The 21,264-nt window shown below is 48.3% G+C and overlaps 1 protein-coding gene across 6 annotated transcripts in view; it reads right to left on the bottom strand.

Moving 5' to 3' along the window:
* Positions 1–5,436: 5,436 nt before the first annotated feature.
* CNOT10 (CCR4-NOT transcription complex subunit 10) overlaps positions 5,437–21,264 on the bottom strand; it is a 72,174-nt gene continuing 56,346 nt past the window's right edge. For 3 of the 6 annotated variants that reach the window (XM_060638163.3, XM_060638158.3, XM_060638157.3), the window contains exons 14-19: positions 15,168–15,302; positions 12,129–12,259; positions 10,933–10,968; positions 10,605–10,732; positions 7,062–7,137; positions 5,437–5,868 (exon numbers count right to left, since the gene is read on the bottom strand). In XM_060638163.3, the coding sequence (XP_060494146.2) occupies positions 5,717–5,868; positions 7,062–7,137; positions 10,605–10,732; positions 10,933–10,968; positions 12,129–12,259; positions 15,168–15,302 (658 nt within the window). In that variant the 3' untranslated portion in view covers positions 5,437–5,716. The remainder of the gene's footprint in view (positions 5,869–7,061; positions 7,138–10,604; positions 10,733–10,932; positions 10,969–12,128; positions 12,260–15,167; positions 15,303–21,264) is intronic. The other 3 variants (XM_060638160.3, XM_060638159.3, XM_060638161.3) reach the window with 2 other exon arrangements.

Below are 21,264 nucleotides of genomic sequence, written 5' to 3'. Positions count from 1 at the left end.
TAAGGCTCAGGAGGTCAAGGATGCGGAGGCCCGGCAAACCTTGTGTTAAGTTAATAGGCCGCCTCCACCTGGAAAGAAGTGGGTCCTGGGACACTGCCAGGCCTAGAAAGAAAAAAAAAGTCACCCAAAATTCCGCTCAGTGGACCTTGTAGGTCTAGAACGATGTCTTCAAAGTACTTGCAACCCCAGAGGGGGAAGACAACAGCTGACAAGAGACAGAACATAGACCGTGCCTGAAGACGTGCCAAGTTCCACGGTGGGGCTCAACGACAAGGCTCACCAGCCCAGAACATACCCGTGGTGAGCATGTCTGGAGTCAATGAAGACTTGGAGTTTAAGACAAATGAAGCTCCTCGGGGGTTAGGGCCACCGAGAGGCAGTGTGGGATGGCTTGGATGTTGGCATGTTGGAACCGGAGGAGAGAGATTTCCAGGGCGTGGAAGGACAGCAGAGCCCGGGAGGTGGGAAGTGCCGACTCCTTTGGGGAGACGGCAGGGAACCCGGTTTGGGTAACGCGTGCGACATAAAGGAGGGGTCAACGGAGGCTCAGTGGAGCGGAGGAGGTACCATGAAGAGCGCCTTCAGGCCTTCCGGAAGGAACCCCTGGGCGGGATTCAGCACTGTGCTGTAGGCAGTGACCTGCGGGGTTGAGGCAGGGAGACTTGTGACCTGGCGTCACAGAAGGTGAGGACCTGGGCGGGGTGGGTAGAATGGGATGAGAACACAGGAGGCCAGTGTTTACTGAGCAACTACCAGGCCCCCGATCCTGGTATGAAAAACACGAGGCTCCAAATAGAACCGCTGATGCTGAGCCCCTCCTCGCCAAACTGAGCCTCAACTTACAGTGTGGGGTCTCCCAGAAACGGAATCTGAATCCAGTTCATCAGATCAGCACCAGTGAGGGCATCTGCCTGATAGCCCTGCCACCACCTGTGGGTAACTCTGCAGTAACCAACCCTCTTGGCCAGCGTAACTTCCATCTTCCATTCCCTTCTGCCATCTTTCTTCTTTTTTTCTTGCTTCCTTCCTTCCTTCCTTCTTCTTTCTTAATGTTTAGTTTTGAGAGAGACAGAGCACAGGCAGGGGAGAGGCAGAGAGAGGGGGAGACAGAATCTGAAGCCAAGGATCCAGGCTCCGAGCCGTGAGCACAGAGCCCCACTCGGGGCTCGAACTCATGAACTGCAAGATCATGACCTGAGCTAAAGTCAGATGCTTAACCGACGGAGCCACCCTGGCGCCCCCTGTCTATTATTTTGTACAGGTCCTCAGAGCCCCTTTCCGTTAGACTGAATGCTGCCCGATTGGAATCGGCTTTTGCTCAAACTCTTCAACTTTTTGATACGCCTCAGTTTATCTTTTAACATTGGACACATCCGAAGTGAAGAAGGTAGTTTACCTACGGAGCCCCTGCTCCTACCACCCGTCTGTGGGCCTGCCTCAACGTGTGCCGTTTCCCTAACGAAGCAGGAAGCGGTCTCTGCTCTGATATCCTTTAGGTCACCCCGTGAAAACGGTGGCGTTCCCATTCGGGGCCCAGGCACTTCCAGCTACAGCAAGGGCCAACCCGGCGGGGAGGTGACTATTAGCGCCCTCATTTTACAGATGGAGAGACTGAGGGGCGAAGCAGCAGGACTTGCTCCGGCTCACGCGTCCCACGAAGCCAGTCCACGAAGTCATCGGTCACTTTTCTCCCCAAGGCCTCCCCTCCCCGAGGGGAACGGACTGGAGGCCGAGAGAGGGAACACTCAGGCGAAGGAAGTGTGGACAAGGCCTGGGCTGAGCGGGTCGGAGGCTCAGAGGAGGGCCAAGTGAACTCCCTGGTGGTGGATGCCCGCCAGCTGGCCGCGCTTTGCGTTCTTCGCCCCGTTTGAATCGTCGCCGGATCCTGGGGAAAGGCACCCTCGTTTGGCCAAGCGGGTAAGAACCCGAGAGAGAGAGGCAGTCATCCGCCCGGCCGCTCAGGCTGAATGAGCGGTCAGAGAGTGGCACACGCGTGCCGGACACGTCAGGGTGCGCGGTCACGACAGGACACGCTGGCGGAGGGTGAGTGGTGTCCCCGCGCAGGCAGGTGGCGGGCCAGGACGCCGGGGGGGGGGGGGGGACTCCGCGGAGTGGGGCTTGCGGGGAGCCAGCCTCGGATGCGAGGGCCGGGGGTGTAACGGACGACGGTGCCAGCCCTTCTGAGGGTTCACACCTTACGGCTCGGGGACACTGGCGTTCCCATTCTCGCCGGTCTGTGAGTTTTGCCCTTTACAAAGCCGAGTAGGTAGCGGAGCCTGAAGAGAAGCTAACGAGCCTCTTCTCAGCATTCACCTCAGGGGCGCCCGGCTGGCTCAGTCAGTTGAGCCTGCGATTCTTGACCCTGGGGCTGTGAGTTCGAGCCCCGCGTTGGGTGGAGAGATTACTTAAAAATAAGATCTTTTTTTTTTTTTTTTTTTAAATGTGTATTTATTTTTGAGACTGAGAGAGACACAGCACGAGCAGGGAAGGGGCAGAGAGAAAGGGAGACACAGAATCCCAAGCAGGCTCCAGGCTCTGAGCTGTCAGCACAGAGCCCGATGCGGGGCTCGAACTCACGAACTGTGAGATCATGACCCGAGCCGAAGTCGGACGCTTAACCGACTGAGCCACCCAGGCGCCCCAAAAATAAGATCTTAAAAAAAAGTCACAACCCTCGGAAGTAAGGCTTAAGATTGATGCCTACAACACCCATATCTGCTTACAGAAAACCATATGCCACAGAAGAAGAGGTACGTATCACAAGAGAGCCAAAGGGGGAAGAAACCGGGGACACCTAGGACAGACTTCAGGGAAATGGCATTTAAAATCTTTTAGCGTATTAGGATTACCTCACGTAAGAAAGGTGGCGGTCACAAACTGGGACAGGAAGGATCTGGAGGGCTTCCTGGCTGACGCCAACAGCCACGCAAGTACAGACAGCCACGCAAGCTAAGAGCTTCTGTGGAATGTGCTAGCATCTGCTCAGGGTGGACTCTGGAAGGCACGGCTGGGCCGACAAGGCGTCGGGAAGAGTGCTCAGGCTGGAAACTCACCGACCTGGCCTCCCCTTAGGGTGTGCAGGGAGATCCTGGCAACGACAGTGGGATCTCTTTCCCGGCCTTCCCTGCAGCTAAGGGTGGCTACCTGACTTGACCGGACAAAGGAGATGTGAAACTGAGGTCTACTGGGACCTACTGAGGTTTCTGGGAAAGTGTGTTCCTGAGAGTCTCCTGTGAGGACAGGTTGCCTTAGCCCTCCTCTTCTTGCCTTCAATGCAGACATAATGATGGAACATCCTGTGACCGGGGACAAAAGCCCAGATGCTAAGGCCAACGGCAGGGAAAACTAGAGCGGAGTCCCCGAGGGCATCACTGAGCACTAGAACCAAGGCCGACAGCTGCCTATGTATCCACTTCCCAAGCGAGAGAAAAGGCTTTGTTAAAATTATTAGCCTATTGGGGCGCCTGGGCGGCTCCATCGGTTGCATCGGTTGAGCGTTCGACTTCGCCTCAGGTCATGATCTCACGGTTCGTGGGTTCGAGCCCCGCGTCGGGCTCCGTGCTGACAGCTCAGGGCCTGGAGCCTGCTTCGGATTCCGACTCCCTCTCTCTCTGCCCCTCTCCTGCTCACGCTGTCTCTGTCTCTCAAAAATAAATAAATGTAGAAAAAAAATTAAAAAAAAAAATTAACCTATTGTGTACTAACAGCCCAATGTATTCTCTACTTAACACAGCAATATGGGGCCTCACCTGCTCACAGCTGTTCTGCTTTCCCACAAACCAAGTGGCAAGCAAGGAAAGTTCTCATTTCTTGAGATTTATGCAAAGATGTATTGTCCTCAAGTACAATGAACAGGCCTCTCCATTTCACACTACCATGATCCTCTGCAGTTTACCAATTTATAAGTTCTGTGGACTCACTCTCCAGAAATGCCCAGGCCTAACAGTTCTGCCACCCTCCTGCAGCACGACTGGGTCCCCCAGAGCTGCTGCTGATCTGGGGCTGACAGCACGGAGTCTGCTTGGGATTCTCTCTGCCCTTTACCAGCTTGCGTTTTCTCTCCCAAATAATAAACATAAAAAGTGGAGAAAGACCCCCCCCCCGCCCCTTCTCTGAGTCCTTTGTGGGCAATGTCTAGTTACCTCCACAAATACCTTGTTCTGGTAGATATCCCTATCTGAAGTGAGTTCAGCAACAGAGTAAGTCACATCAAGTGTTGAGTAAATGATGTGCTGTTATCCAAACACTTTCCTCTCCAGGTGTGAAAATGGGGAAGTACAGAGATCAGCTGGGGTGTCATACTTCCCTGTCTGAACGTGGTCTCCAAACTGGGGAACTGAAGAGGTGTAGACAGCAAGGGACACTTCTAAAAGCAAGTTTGGATGAACCTACGAAACACGGTCTCAACCAGAAGGTCACCCAGTTTTTTCTTTTTTTTTTTTTTTAAAGATTTTAAGTAACCTTCACACCCAATGTGGGACTTGAACTCACAACCCTAAGGATCAAGAGTTGCATGCTCCTTTGACTGAGCCAGCCAGGTGCTCCTCACCCAATTTTTCTAAACAAGTCTGTATTACGGCTTTTTTATCCCAAAGTTAATCTGTTGACCTTATGGACAAATTTTGGTCATGTCAATCCCATAGCATATACCCGTCTCTTGAAAAGATGCAATTTTTAAAAAAATTATTCTTTCGGGGCACCCGGGTGGCTCAGTCAGTTGAGCGTCTGACTTAGGCTCAGGTCATGTTCTCACAGTCTGTGGGTTTGAGCCCCGTGTCGGGCTCTGTACTGACAGCTCAGAGCCTGGAGCCTGCTTTGGATTGTGTCTCCCCCTCTCTCCCTGCCCCTTGCCCACTCACATTCTCTCTCTTGCTCTCAAAAGTAAACGTTAAAAAACTTTTTTTTAAAAAATTATTCTTTTAAGTAATGTCTACACCCAACATAGGGCTCAAACTTATAACCCGAGATCAAGAGTCACATGCTCTACGACTGAGCCAGCCAGGTGCCCCAGAAAGATGCAATTTTTTAACTTTTCGTTTGCACCTGCACGGGGCTTAGCCATGAACCTGGGGCTCCCTGCTGACAGCCTCCAGAAGCGGGGCCTCTGCCTGAGGGTGCAGGCGGGGTGAACAAAACCAGCGCCCTCAACCGGCTTGCTCTTCATCTCTAATCTTGAAGCAAGTGATTCCTATCAGCCCAGTTGTCTCCTCTGAAGCCAATTTTACTGGCCCCGTGGGTTTCACTCTGCATTTTCTGGTTCTTTCAGTCCCAAGGAGGCAGAAAACACATCGGTGTCCCTCCTCTCTGCCCCCAGGCCAGCTGCTGGGTTGGCTGCTCATCTACTGACAGCTGTGGCAGGTTTGAAAGCTTGAGCACTAAACCTCAGGGGCTAAGACAGTCCAACGGCTGCAAGAACAACAAAACTGTACAAGACTCTTCTGGTAAGACCGTGTTTTAATTGCCTATGACACAGATACATCCCATAATGGCTCACAGTTTAAGACTAAAGAAGAACAGATGAAAATGAGTTTGTGAACCCTTAATTTTAACTAAGCTTCCTGCAAAAAGAAAACCAGGGGTTAGAATCGTTTCAAAAGCGTGTCTTCAAAACTAGCACCTTTCACCATCTTTCTTTTATTCGTTCTGCCGTGATACAACTGAAAAGGCCTGTAGATACCCCCCGGTCTCAAGTAACAGTTTTCTGACAGCAAAAATGTCACTTTCTGTGTGCAGTGAAAGCCGGCATTTGGATGGGCTGGACCGGGTGGACAGGCTGGAACACTGGCTTCTTTCTCATCTCAGACAGTGTTTTCACCGCAGGAAGCAGCTGATTCCTTTTGATGATCTGTAAGGCCAGCTGGGTGTTACCTATAAAAACACTTCCCGTTAACGAAGCAGCATAAACACCATCACGCACAAAGCGAGCCATCAGCAGCGTGCAAGGGAGCCAAAGGTGGTCCAGGAGAGCAGCAGTCTGCCGCCGTTGCTGCACCCTGAAGCCACATAACACATCTGTCCCGTCCCCAGAAACCGATTTCAGAGACACGGGGTGCGCCCTGGGCAAGAGCCCCACAGTGATTCGAAGACACAGCCCAGCTTGAGAACTGGTCTCCGAGGGTCGACTGCATGGAAGAGGGCTCTGGGGCCAGTGGGCCAGCCCTAATCACAGCTTTCGGGAAGCCAAGGCCAGCTGGGTACCAGGCACTTACATGCTGGCGACAGCTATAAAAAGAAAGGAACCGGGGCGCCTGGGTGGCTTAGTCGGTTGAGCCGCCGACTTCGGCCCAGGTCACGATCTCGCAGTCCGTGAGTTCAAGCCCCGCGTCGGGCTCTGTGCTGACAGCTCAGAGCCTGGAGCCTGTTTCAGATTCTGTGTCTCCCTCTCTCTGACCCTCCCCCATTCATGCTCTGTCTCTCTCTGTCTCAAAAATAAATAAACGTTAAAAAAAAAAAAAAAAAAAAAATTAAAAAGAAAGGAAGCATGTAAGGATTCCCACGATCAAAAGGAGACACGACTTAGAACTCTTAGTATGTCTGTTTCTTTAATTTCCTCCACACAGGTCTCCTCTCTGCTTCACGCTGTCTTAGGGCCCGCAGCCGTTCTTCTCAGAAGCCACGTCCTCAAGGGTTGTATGTGCTCAGAGGTATGGCCTGGATTTAGGTTTGGATGATTCTCAGCAAAACTGGCTTCCTGTAAAACTCACTAATGACATCTATGTTCCAAGTGCTACAGTGTACAACTCTTAGCGACTGGCGTCCTGACTCATGTTCTCAATTCATTTGGGCTGCCTGAGAGAAAGGTTCATTAGCAGGGATTAAACCGTAATTAGCTGTCAGAAGCTATGCTTCCCTGCCTTTTCACAGATTAAAAAAAGAAGCAGATATGGCTCACTCGCAAGAAGCAGGAATCTGTAAGATACCAAAAGTTCACCGCTAGGAGAACGTGATGGGCAATACGTTCAAGGAAGGCAAAGTTTCAGATTCCAGGAGGTAAAGCAGACACCAAAAGCCTGGGGCTCTTTGAAAGGGTCCAGTCCTCGCGAGAGAGAAGACTCACTTACCATTCTGCAGCTCGAGGTAGACCGCCAGTAAGATGGCCTCAGGGGGCACCTCCTTAGGGTGGATCATTGAAGCCGCCTGTGCTCGAAACAAAAAGACCCCCGTGAAAAACCAACCGCTCGAGACAAACTCCAAGGAATGCCCACAGGAGAAAAACGAAGCCTACCAATGCCAAGTTCGCAAACTTGTGCAGCTCCTTCTCACAGGAGCTCCCAGGAGCGACTACAGTTCTGCTCTGACATCTGCCCTTGTCCCTACAGATTCAACTGCACATGTAATTTTTAGTTCGATGATTTTCCTTACCTAGGAATTCCTTTTTAAAAATATTTTTTTTAACATTTTATTTATCTTTGAGAGAGAGACAGAGAGAGAGAGAGAACAAGTGGGAGAGGGGCAGAGAGAGAGGGAGACACAGAATCCGAAGCAGGTTCCAGGCTCCGAGCCATCAGCACAGAGCCTGACGCGGGGCTCGAACCCACAGACCGTGAGATCATGACCTGAGCCGAAGTCGGCCGCTCGACCGACTGAGCCACCCAGGCGCCCCCATCATGAATTCTTAATAGGGGAAAACTTTTCTTCCCTCTTGGTTTTTGCCTGCTTGGGGTTTTTCTCCCATGTGTTGACTCTATTTGGTTTTAAGAAGATGTCAGACATTTCTCATTCTACACTCCAGTCACTCACTGGTGCAGGTCTGTTGGTGGCTTTCACTCTAGACATCGCTGCATTTATATTCAAATCTGCATGTCCATTTGGGTTCCTAAGTGACAACTCAGTATCGTAGGCCCCAAGTTCCCAACCTAAGCAGTAAGAATTCAAACTAAAAAGAAAAAGTTGGTGACACGGGGGCACCCGGGTGGCTCAGCTGGTTAAGCATCCGACTCTAGATTTCAGTTCAGGTCATGATCTCATGGTTCATCAGTCTGAGCGCTGTGTTGGGCTCTGTGCTGACAGTGTGGAGTCTGCGTGGGATTCTCTCTCTCCCTCTCTCTCTGCCCCTCCACAACACTTGCTCTCGGGGGGGAAAAAAAACCCACCAAAAACTTAGAAACAAGCATACCACTAAGCATTTTCGATGTCCTCATTCTTGAGGACTGAAATAGCACTCTGTCAAATAAAATAATTTAACTATTTAAGCAACACGCTGTCCTTTTCTGGACCTGAGGGTCACATCTCCAGCTAGCAGTTTCTCCCTGACCAGTCCTGAGAAAGGACGCCAGGCTTGCTCTGGGTCAGCCGTGCCGAGACCAGAGGTCTGTTTCCTCAGGCTGGGCCTCTCTGGGCTGCAGCCCTTTCCCCACCCGCACTATCAACTCGTATTTCCCCATCCAGTCTCGGGTGCTCTGGTGCCAGGCTGGTCTGCCTGCTCCCTGATCAGAAAGTGCACTCGTACAGACGCTTCCTGACCAGATGGGAAGTCTTAGTCCGTGCGGCTAAGACACGGACTCATCCTGAGAACCACAGGCGTGCAAACGGCTAACAGTAATGCAAACAGATTTCCCCAAATGCTAGGGAGAGAGGAGAGCGAATGCACTGTGGATACGCAGACAAAAATAGGTTTCTGGGGAACGGAGAGCTTCGGGGAGGCGCCCGCCTCAGTCCTCTCTCTCTCTCAGAATGGAATCGGAGCAGAAAATGGGGAGACAGGACTCGCAGGCCCAGCTGTGGAGATGGGAGACGTCTGGGGGACCAGACGCTTGCACAAGGTCAGCTCCCGGCAGCCCCAGGAGAAATCTCGGGTGAGCAGGGACTCGCACCCAGGGCACACGACCTAAGTTCCTCACGAGTGAAGCAGGGAGGCTTTTGTTCCTCTCACCACCGCCCTGAGGGGCAACCACTCGGTTCAGGAAACAGAGTTCACACTTCCGGGCCAAGCCTCATTCGGGCAAGAGCCTCTTCCCAGCATGCTGTGGGTGCTGCAATGTCCACTTTGCCTCCAGGTGGCTAGTTACCGCAGGTCACTTATCGTTCTCTGCGTGGACTACAGTCTGCAGCTTTCCCGCAGGTACGAGAATTCACAGCAGCAATTTTATGAGACTTGCTGGTGCTGTGCTCACTGGCCGTTCAGCAAGGCTAGTGGTGGGCAGGGAACCTCGGAACCATCTCCGCAGAGCACGGCCCTGCCCTCCCAGGCAGGGCGGGCCTCCCAATTAACACAGGTTCAGGCACTGGATTAACCTAAACCCCAAGGGACCAAAACAACCCCGCCCCTTCAGACCCAGAGCCAGCCCTGACCCATCTGTCTCTCCCGGCGTGGCAGCCGCCGCGGCCACCTGCTGCACGAGAACCTGAGCTAGACTGTGCACGCTGCAGCTTGGATCAAAGGCCCTGTTTGCTCCGGTCACTGGGGTCCATGGGCACTCTCAGAAGGGTTGTTAAATACCCTAGCCCTGCCACTAAGAGCAGTGAGTTTTTCAACTCCTTCCCCGTCAACTTGTGTGACTCAACTGCGAGATGACAGCACACACGTTTCCCTGGATAGTCCCATCACTCAACTTTTCTGATTTGGGATCAGAAGTGCCGACGAGATGCCACTAAGTTAACTAGATATCACTCTTGGCTATTTCTGCACAGTAAGGTTCTTCAATGCTATACACAGTATGGTGGACTTCCTAGGAAACTTCCAGGAGCCACCATTATCTCTGGAGAACAGGTTCAATTTCAACGTCAGTTCCCCCGACAAGCATACAGGGACGTGGGCCCCCTCATGTGCTGCCGGTGAACACACCATTCGGCACAAACTCTCCGTATTTGAAGTCTTAGAAGTCTGCATCCCTCTGACCTTGCAATTCCCTTCTTAGGCAGGGTCGTAGCATGCCTACCTGTTTACTGTCTTATTCCCATGGCTTACTGAGAAATAAGTGCTCAGACACTTGCTGAATGATTATCCTTTTGAGGAATTGCCCCTTTCTGAGTCTGTGACATCCCTCTGGAGCTGCCACTGGTGATACATCCTCCCCTTCTATAGGTAAGGGTCCGTGACTCATCCGGGGATGGGCGGGAATCCTAAAGAGGCTCAGTCAAAATCTTCCCGGGGCCCTAGTGATGATGCACCATTTCAGCGGCAGGATTCAGGGGTGCATTTCAGGGACAGGCTGCCAGCTCTCTGTCTGAAGTCTCTTGCGTTAGTGCTCCAGCCCCACGGTTCGTACCCTGCCGCCCCATGACCAGTCTCTGCAGCTTCTAGCGTGCCCTTCGACAGCTCTTTTATGCACATACAAAAGGTCGTTTCACTTAGCAGGTCTCGGATGTGTCATCACTTTGCTACACAGAGTTTACAGATGCACGTGTTCGGCTATATGGATGCACCATTATTTAGATGATCCCTTATTTACATTGGTTTCCAGTCTTTTGAAATTTTAATTATTAAAACTATCAGGAAGAACTCTCCAGTAAGTGCCTAGTTCATTTTCAATAGCTGATCGGTTGTTTACCTTGCAAGGGTATTTTTAAGCTTGGGAAAGTAATATTCTGATTTTTAACAAACTGACCAGAGCCTCAAACTCAGCAACAAGACCCATAGACTGCAAACCTTTTGCTGGCCTCACCTGGTGCAGACACTTTCGAGCCTTGTCGTATTCGCTCCGCAGACAGTAGGCACTGCCGAGATTGAACAGCATCACGGTCCTGGCAGAGGTGACGGAACTGGGGTAGCACTGGGGGGCCCGCTTCCCAGCTGGGGAAAAAGAGCGCGGACCGTGCTGAAGAGGCCAGGGCAAGGGCAAGAGCGCCACCCAATCGACCGCCCCAGCGGCTGCGCAGAATAGAGCTCAGCCCTATTTTTAGGCTGGCAAATGAAGGACACAGAAGGCTTGAGTCTACATCTTTGGGATGTGAGCCAGGCTACTTTAAGTATTTACGAAACTTCTTACTCACAGGATTCCATTGCTTCATTTTCACCTTTGTCCGATCCTACAAAGACAAGAAAACAAACCTGAGGGGGGTAGGACAACACGGCGTATTTTCTAGAAACCTAGTCTGTTTATGAAATGGAAAAATCCACTCTATCGAAGCAATCTCTCAGTATGTCGTGGGAGGCTCTACTGGAGGGTACCGGCAGGTAGCCCCCTCCCCCCATGCCTGCATAATAATCTTGAATACAATGAATGCCAGTCTTGCTTCCTTAAAAACTTAGCCATGATTTAAAACTCACTTTTGAGTGCTTTCTACTTTTCCCTGGACTGCTGAATCCCTCCAAAGAGAAAAATACAGTATGAGAATCAAAACGAATCGTTCTAGAGGTGCCTGGGTGGCTCAGTCGGTTAAGTGTTAGATTCTTTTTTTTTTTTTTTTTAATTTTTTTAATGTTTATTTATTTCTGAGAGACAGAGAGAGAGAGAGAGAGACAGAGAGCAAGCAGGGGAGGGGGAGAGAGAGAGGGAGACACAGAATCCAAAGCAGGCTCCAGGCCCTGAGCTGTTGGCACAGAGCCCGATGCGGGGCTCAAACTCTTGCACTGAGACCATGACCTGAGCTGAAGTCAAACGCTCAAGCCACTGAGCCAGCCAGGTGCCCCTAAGTGTCAGATTCTTGATAATGCCTCAGGTTGATATCTTGCAGGCTGCAGGATCAAGCCCTGGGGTTGGGCTTTGCCCTGAGCGTGAAGCCTGCTCGGGGTTCTCTCTTCTCTCTGTGCCCGGCTCCCATTCATGCACACACGCTCTCTCAAAATAGATACACACAAATGTTTCAAAACAAAACAAATTTTTCTAATAGTACCATGCTTTCAAAAGTGAAAACTGATTTAAAATAGTCTCTCTTTTCTTTTTGGTAAGTAATCTCTACATCCAACACGGGGCTCGAACTCATGACCCCGAGATCAGAGTTGCACGTTCTACCAACTGAGCCAGCCAGGAACCCCTCTATAATGAGCATTTAGACCATATGATAATCAACTCCCAGATCTACCCAGCAAACAATTACTACAAAGTAAGTACAGCCAAATTTGTAGACGGCCAACCTAAAATTTCCTTCCCTTTCCAACTGTGCCCTTCAATTTCCACACATCCTGAGTTACAACAGGAAGGCTGTGGAAATGGTGACCAGTTCTGATCAAATGTGTCCTCACGAACCTTGGTCCTGTTCATTTGAAGAGATACCCAAGGAAACATCAGTGACATTCTCGGGGTTCAAGTGAGTAATGGCATCAGATATCCTGTCCAGAGAGATGAGGGCTTCTGCAGCATATAAATGGCCCAAAAACCTAAATGAAATAAACAGATCACATACACACAACACCCAGTGTACAACAAGCTTTGGTGTACATATGCTTCATGTATTTCACGTCTATAAATGGATTAATTAAGGGCTAAATTTTATCTCTTTATAAAAGTATCTTAAAATATACAACATTGTTTATATTAGCTAAGCTGGAACAAATGACATGCGTCAATTAAGAAAGCAGCTGACAACAGGCAAACATACTGTTCTGTTTATGCAGAAAGTAACATCAACATGAAGCTCTGTTTTAGAACGAAGTTCTAAAACAGCAGCTCGGTCGAAGGATGAAGCCATCAGGCTCTGCTGCTGGACGGGTCCAGAGACAGCGGAGGGCCAGACTGGACTGAGACCAGATGTGGGTTGGACCAACTTTACTTCTATTCCAAAGGTTTCCTGCTTTGTCAAATCTATTTTATGCCCACTGACATCAGGACGGATACACATCCTCCTGGCTTACAACAGCCTGCTTCTTCCAGTCCTTTGCTTACAAGATGATTTTTCCCTACGATCACCTGGTTGATTTTTCAAAAATAAAACAGGATTAGATATTTTACACGCTTGCTGAAAATCTTAATGACTTTTTCTACATGAGAACAAAACAAAACTTTTATCGATTTAAAGTTCTCCAAGTTTGGTCCCACGTTTCTATATCCAGTCACTATTCCCACCCCCTCAGAGATGGCTCTTCATCCCACCAGACAGTGTCCTGGGCTGGGCACACCCACTGCTCCCCGGTGGCCTTGCCTTCTTGGGCAAGCCTGGCCTCATCCCCACAAGCCAATATCTACTCCTCTTCTTTTTTTAAAGATTGACTTACTTAGGATTTTATTTGTAAAGTAATCTCTACATCCATGATGGGGCTTGAACTCCCAACACCAAGATCAAGAGTTGGAGACTCCACTGACTGAGCCAGTCAGGGGCCCCCCCATATTTTTTTTTAAATTTTTTTACTTACTTAATTTATTTAATCTCTATGCCCAACTCCTTTTAAATGGTTAGCTCAGGTCTCACCTACTATAGCTAGCCTGCCCCAACTGAATCTGTCCCCATGAATCTCAAGCCCTCAAATTTTAGGCTTTTTTCAATATAATCTTTTTAGGGATTTTTAAATATGCATTAACTACTCAAGAGCTCTTTAATTTTTTATTAAGGAATTTCTTCTAAGTACCAGGAGCTGCAATGACTTTTTACTTTGCTTCTCCACCAAATACTCTAACAGAACGGACAAGTTTTTAAAAAATCAGTAACTTCAATTATATTTTGAAATAAGATAATTTGAAGTTTTTCTTTAGTATCCACAAGCCAGTAATCATTGCAAAACACAAACACATATATCTAAAGAACTAGTTCAAATTGTTTTCTGTGAATTTATTTCAAGACATTTTCCGTTTTTAGCCAAATGCAACGCCTTCGTGACACCCAAAGCCAAGAAACCTTTGACTACGTGTCCAGAAAGCAACAAGGAGTGAGGGGGGTCGAGCTGCTGAGCTGCCAGATGCAGAACGACCTACCTGTCTTTACTGGGAAGACAGACAGCGATCTCGCTGTTCACTAAGAAACCAACACTCAGGAAAGGAGAGTTAAGAGAATCAAAAAAGAAATGACCAGACATGACTTGGCCAATCCCCTGAAAGTTGATAAATGAACTTAGAAACCGTCCAACAGAGGGCACGAACCTACTTGGGATTTATCTGAGAATAGGGACCACAATGTCAACCCAAGAATTTTAAGAAGCAGTGAGGACTTGGGTTTCATTTCTGTTGAAAAGAAAAACAGAACACCGCTCTGGCTCTCGCACTGGCCGAGCGCGTCACAGCCACAGCCTGAGCGCTGGATTGTGGCGATGGCTGTGGCAGCCGACCCGGCTGGCTGGGACTTCGCTGGGGCTTCATGGAGCTGGGCGACGGAGCCTCCCCTCAGAGGGAGCCCGCCTGCCTCCAGCTGGAACTCAGGCTCCCTCCCGGCCTGGACCCTGGATGAGGTTTTCTTGCAGAAGGGCAGCTGTCTTTAGGTCTGAATTGTGGGAGTCTCTTACCTCACCGGATGCTCTTTTTTTTTTTTTTTTTTGAAATACAAACGTGTGTTTGGGGAACACTGGCCTGAAACAGCCTTAATCGATGTTAATTTTAGATGCTTGTATACAGTAATACGTTTTCTTGAAGACAAAAATAATTAAACCTTAGCAGAATTATCGCTCAGAGCCCGATCTCACAATTCTAAGCACTGCACATTATAAACAAGACCACTAAAACGCAAGAGTAAGTCATTCTATTTTGGAGATCATAAGTATTCACCCACAGGATGAATGAGAAAAACAACTTTCCTAATGGTATGCAGAGTATTTGTGGCTTTGAGTAAAAGCCGCACACAAAGATTCAGAGGGCGCCGCTTCTCATTCAATTTCCATAAAAGGAAAGATGTGCTTTAGCAAATGTTAGAATGACAATGACACTACTAGTGAGGAGGCCTCTGCGGAGTCTGAATAAAACTCCTGTACTCAGAATGCTTGTCGGCCCCTTGAAACCGCAGTCCTTGCATCAGATTTATCCCGCTGAAGAAACTCCTTGTCGTGTGGGACTTCTCCCTGAGGACTCCCTTTATCTTGGGGACCAATATGTGGACACGCGCTCCAGACAGGCGCAGCAGCGGACAGGAGACACTGAGCAGTTCCCACTTCCTGACGCCCCGTCCGGCAAACGCTATCGCTGTTAATCCTTGAGGTCCAAGGGAAAAGAGCCTCACACGGAATTACCAAATTAATGCTTCAATCAGTTGCCTTGTCTAGATAATCTACATCCCACCGAGGGGGCAAAAAGCAGCAATATGCACCAAAAACTATCGAAAACCCCCACACAAAACAAACCCGGACGCACAGGGCAAGCCACACTTACTTAAGGGATCCTGACAGCTTGGGCTGCTGAAGAAGTTTATCTGCGTGATTCAAAGCCATAAGGTTATCACCTAGAGCCAGAGCCACGTAAGCACTGCAGGCAAGTATGGAGCATCTGGAACACAAAAGGGAAGGGCTGAAAACCCGAGTTACAAAATTGACAACAGCTGTATTTGTTATTCAATAGGAAAGAAGGCCCTGATGATAGCTGTGACAATCTGGAAAGGAGGAAGCCACGGTTAAGCGTTAGGATGAAGGAGAAACTACCATCTAAGGCACGCTGTGCTGCCATTTACCTAAATCACCTTTAGCTTCCATCCGGCTGACTCCCATCTCTAACAAAATAACCAAAAGAGTTACAATATACATTTTGCCTGTCAAAAAAAGAATGCAGTTACGGGCCTAGTGAACTTACTTCCCACAGAACATTTAACATCCTGGAAATACAGTTACAGAAGCAGATCTTATTTTGTCAAACCCATTTCCTGAAGAAATACAATCAAGTTACTAACAAATCCACTTAGCTTCCTGTAAAGTGTTCCTCTCTGAACCTGTTAAGAAGTCTATAGTTCTCCCTAAGCAACAGTATCAAGAGTAACTAAAAGAATTCCATTCACCTACACACTATGTGAATATTCAAGAGAGAAAGCAGGCTGAAAAGCTACGTGTGAAGATAAGAAAATTCAGGTTACGTTGATTTTGCTAAGTTGGGCTGGAAAGCTAAATTTCCATTCGGTTTTCTACTTAACGGGCAGCTCATTTACGGCAGGTCTAGCCAAGGACTTGGCACTAATAGATCACTTGAATGTTAAACAACCGCTCTAAAAAGCGATCTTAAAATAAACCCCTGTCAAGTAGAAATGAGGTCTGAATGGCCAGCCACAAGGGAACCAACGAAGATACAGGGTTTTGAGCTATGTTTACAAATTACAGTACATATGTGTATCATTAAGTGCATTTGGGTTGTGATTTCAGTCTAAGCAAAATGGAACCACTGCATCACCGCAGTTTTCTAGTAATCTGAAATCCTCTGACTAGAAACGGCCCTTCTGAAAGCACAGTGGGGCAAATCCAGAAGCGATCTGCTGTTTCCGCTTCACTGGATGACTCCTGGTTTCTGGAACCTTGGAAACTTGTCCACTGAAGGCAAAGTGCTCCCTCAGCATCGAAGAACACAGAAAGGTAGACTGGTCCCAGAGGAAACACAAGGAAATGGACATTTACGGCCTTAAGCCACAGTGGCAGGGCTGAAAGAGTGCCTAATGCGGTCCCTTGTTTTATGAAGGTAGAAACTGAAATCCAAAGTCATTAAATATATTCCCTAGCTTAGAGTGTGTGTGACTTGAGTCGGGACTAATATTGATCCCCAATTCACCGCCCTTCCCATCCGATCACAGTGGTACTCTATTAGTTCACAGGACAGCCTACAGATAAAACAGAAAGGAAGGATTATGTTACGATTTTTCTAATGCATGTATACCTATGCACACATAGGTACTCAAACTCGTCTTTTTAAAAGGGAAGAAAACAGGGGTGCCTGGCTGGCTCAGTCAGTAGAGCATGTGACTCTTGATCTCGGGGCTGTGAATTCAAGCCCCACGTTGGGCATGGAGCCTACTTAAAAAAAATAATACAATAAAATAATAAAATATAAATAAAATAAAATGGAAGCAACCAATGTACTCCAAACATCAGAAGTTTCAATTTTCTAACTGAACTCCTAATTGAAAATCTGAACCCTGTTCACAGAAAAGAGCAAAAGCAGGCAAGGAGTGTCATTCTCAAAGGGATATGTCAGTGTTTCCAGGAGCTGTCTCGACCAGCCAGGCTGCTCTGTGGCCACAGCCCCTGGGCAACATCCCCTTCCTCATGGGCCCAGAGGAGGGAGACCTTGGCTAGTTCTCTCCCCTGTGCAGAAGCTCCTCAGTGCCTAGCTCTGTCCTGAGATTAAGGGGGACTTAATTTCCTCTTTTGGCTTATTTGTAGTTTTTACTTTATTGTTTTTTAAAAATTTGCCGTGAGAAAATTTTGCTTTAGGTTTGTTTATTTTGAGAGAGAGCGCAAGTGGTGGGGGGGATGGCAGAGAGAGAGAGACAGAGAGAGAGAGAGGGGGAGAGAGAGGGAGGGAGAGAATATCCCAAGCAGGCTCGGCATTGCCAGCACCGAGAGCCAGAACTCACAAAACCGGGAGATCACGACCTGAGACGAAGCCAAGAGTCAAGACGCCTCACTGACTGAGCCACCCAGGCGCCCTGTAGTTTCCATTTTAAAATGGCAATGAATACTCATTCACTAGCCAGGTACATACGTACTGCTGATGAAGACAAACGACTGTTAAGGCCTGAGTCTCCATCTCCAGAGGCCCAAGGCCTCCCATGGGCTTAGGGCCTATACGAATGACCATCACAAAGTTTCATGTCCATTTTCATTCATGACTTGGCCGAAGGTCAGGGCAAAACATAAGCTCCTTAAAAGCAGAAGCCCACTATCTTTTGTCTCCTGCCCACAGACTATCGCAACTCCTCAGCATCTGTGCAGGCGGTGGCTAACAGGTGAGGCCACAGCTTTCAGTGTTTTTTCTGACTCAGGCACCCAGACCTCTACCTGTCCTGCTGGAAGGCTGCCTCGAGGACAAAGCTCCCTCAGACAGGGGAATGTCCCACAAGCTGTGGGGCCTGGCGTCCGGGACGGCCACACCTTGGGGCTGGCTTGCTGGGAAAAGCCTGCCCCAGCCTCTCCCGACAGTGGGGGGCTATTACTGCTCCAGCCCCCTGTCAAGCCCACTTTGGGTCCAGAAATCAGTCATGTAAGATTGCAGCAGGTTCCTGTTGCATGTACCAGGTACAATGTGGTTTCCTCAACTTTTACCTCTTCTCCCACAAGGTATCGTGTCAAATCACAACAACGATCTCTCTTGTCAAAAATACTCACATATGTGAACGTGGAACTCTGTGGGCTGGCATTCTGATCAAGAGCTGTCAGGACTAAGCAAGCATCACTGCACGAAACTCAAGCCAACATTTATGGCTCCTCTTTCCTCGGTGCCTCACAATCTGCCCCAGCTTCTCATCCTCCTCCTTTCATCCTCCTTTGCCTCTTAGGAGTCAACACTCCACTGTGCACAATTCCTGCAGGGCTCGAACACTGCAAACACACACAGCTCGGTCTACCAAGCCCCTGGAGAACTCACTTTACTTTTGAGAGCTGCTACTTAAAATACCGAGCCCCCCCCCCCCCCCCACCCCTACCCCACTGCTTCCTCGAGTCACTGTCCAATCTGCTTTACCAAGCACTCAGTGGATCTGACAGGTCACCAGACTGGAAGAACTATACCTCAAGGGAAGAGACACAGAGCTTCTCCCGGCCCCTCTCCCCCTCCCATGGAGGGTCTGTCACAACCCCACATTCTCTCCTCTGCATGCTGGAGGAGCTCGCTCTGGGTCCACAGACCGCCAACCCTCGGAAAGGAGAGAACAAAAAAGACAAGAAAAGAGAAAGGAAAGAAATGGGGGTGAGGACTTTCCTTAAAGCACCAAGCCATGTAAGACTGGGCATCAAAATCTGCCAAGCCACACACTCTGTAAGTTAAATGAATGTAAAACAAATGTCTGAAATAGTTTAACCCTTATTAAGAGAGGCTAAAATGGGGGTAAACTTAGTCACCATTTGTCAAAGGAAAATACATTTACAAAGCAATCTTATAGCGAACATTGTTTGAAAAATTGGCCCCAAAAAATCCAATGAAGAGGGGCGCCTGGGTGGCTCAGCTGGTTGAACGTCTGACTCTTGATTTCAGCTCAGGTCACGATTTCACGGTTTGTGGGCTCGAGTCCTGCATCAGGCTCTGCACTGACAGCGCGGAGCCTGCTTGGGATTCTACCTCCCTCTCTCTCTGCTCCTCTACTGCCCGTGCTTGCTCTCTCTCAAAAACACATAGACAAACATTAAACACACAAAAAACCCAACACAGGATTTCTTCTGGGTCACCTTGGGTGGCTCAGTCGGTTGAGTGTCCAACTTTTTTTTTTTTTTTTTTAATTTTTTTTAACGTTTATTATTTTTGAGAGAGTGAGAGCCAGAGAGCAAGCAGGGAAGGGGCAGAGACAGAGGGAGATACAGAATCGGAAGCAGGCTCCAGGCTCTGAGCTGCCAGCACAGAGCCCGATGCGGGGCTTGAACTCACAGACCGCGAGATCATGACCTGAGCTGAAGTCGGCCACTTACCCGACTGAGCCACCCAGGGGCCCCAAGTCCAACTTTGACTTAGCTCATGATCTCACGGTTCATGAGTTCGAGACCTGCATCGGGCTCTGTCAGCACAGTGCCAGCTTTCGATCCTCTGACCCCACCCTCTGCCCCTTCCCGGCTTGCATATACTCTCTTTCTCAAAAATAAACAAACATTAAAAAAAAATACAAACGGGAGCACCTGGGTGGCTCTCAGTTAAGCGTCCGACTTCGGCTCAGGTCACGATCTTGCAGTCTGTGAGTTCGAGCCCCGCGTCGGGCTCTGTGCTGACAGCTCGGAGCCTGGAGCCTGCTTTGGATTCTGTGTCTCCCTCTCCCTCTGCCCCTCCCCAACTTGTGCTCTGTCTCTCAAAAATAAATAAATGTTAAAAAAATAAAATAAAAAAGGATTTCTTCCAAGCTGATTATGGTACTAGATTTTATAATTAAAACAAAAATAATAATAATAATAATGAGGGCGCCTGGATGGCTCAGTTGGTAGGTCACACAACTCTTGATCTTGGGGTCATGAGTTCGAGCCCGACTGTGCGTATGGAGCCTACTTAAAAAAAAAAATCCTTCAAACTATTTCCATGTATTTACAATAATCTCCAAAATGTTAAACTTGTCAACTCTCAAATCTTAAGAAAATTTAAGAGTTAAATAAGTTTTTCACGTCATGTCTTCCATAAACATTTTGCTTTCTAATAACAGCTTTCTGCAAAAACGCTTACTCACACACCCCAATCCAAAACAAACGAAGCCCAGCACAAAGAAGCTGAAAAAAGGTTTTTTCAAGCAAATCTACCATGCCAAAGGACCCAGTCCTAGCCTAGGCAGCAAATCAAATTCCTGAAGCCACAGACACAGCATTTTATACTCAGGACCTGAAGACTGCCCAACCCCATTCGCTTACGTGACAAAAAAGAAAAGTAAGGCCTAGAGGGGTTAAATGATTTGGTAAATGGCTGCGGTGGCCCTATGGGGCTTCCACAGAACGGCAGACGACGGAAGAATTATCCGAACCCCGCCAATACGAACACTGCTGATAATGTGAAAGAAATGTCACACACGCATGTTCCTTCTTTGGTAGAATTGATTCTAAATGGACACATTTCAGTAAGGACCACATACTTGGTCGTAAAAGCAACAAGAGGTTCAAAAGATGAACCTAGCCATAATTATGAACCTAGCCATAATTCCGTTCTAGGTAGGTCTCATGAGCTATAATATAGCCACCAGACGAAAACTGAAAACAAATAGGATTCTTTTTTTGTTTGTTTATTTATTTATTGTGAGAGAAAGAGAGAGTGTACAAGTGGTAGAGAGAGAGAGAGAGAGAGAGAGAGGGAGGGAGGGAGGGAGGGAGGGAGGGAGGGAGAGAGAATCCCAAGCAGGCTCCATACAGTCAACATGGAGTCCAATGCAGGCTTGAACCCACCAACCCGGAGACCACGACCTGAGCCAAAGTCAGATGCTTAACCGACTGAGCCATCTAAACACCCCAAAATAGGATTACGTACACTAGAACTGTCTGTAGTATTTATGTTATTAAGCATTTGTTTGATTCATCTTTTTCCCATAAAAACTGGGTCTTCAGAGGTCCCTTTTAACTGAATGGGAAATCACTCACTTAGTATCAGAGTCTAAATGAACTCATTAAAGTTCCTTAATTTATACTTGTTAAATAACTGGGCTTAATTAAATTTGATCTGAGCACTTTCTTTTTATCCATTTTTATAGTTTCTTAAAAAAAAAGACAAATTGAAATTTCACTTTTATTTTGTATGCTGTAATTAAAATTTTCTCATACAGACATTTCCCATGTGGGCCCCCAAATTATTTCCTATTATTTTTCAGTTCTGTTACACT

The sequence above is a fragment of the Panthera onca genome, chromosome C2, assembly GCF_046562875.1.
Source record: "Panthera onca isolate mPanOnc1 chromosome C2, mPanOnc1 haplotype 2, whole genome shotgun sequence".
Taxonomy (NCBI): Eukaryota; Metazoa; Chordata; class Mammalia; order Carnivora; family Felidae; genus Panthera; species Panthera onca.
Note: the sequence above shows the minus strand (reverse complement) of the source record. Positions and strands in the feature narration are given on the sequence as shown.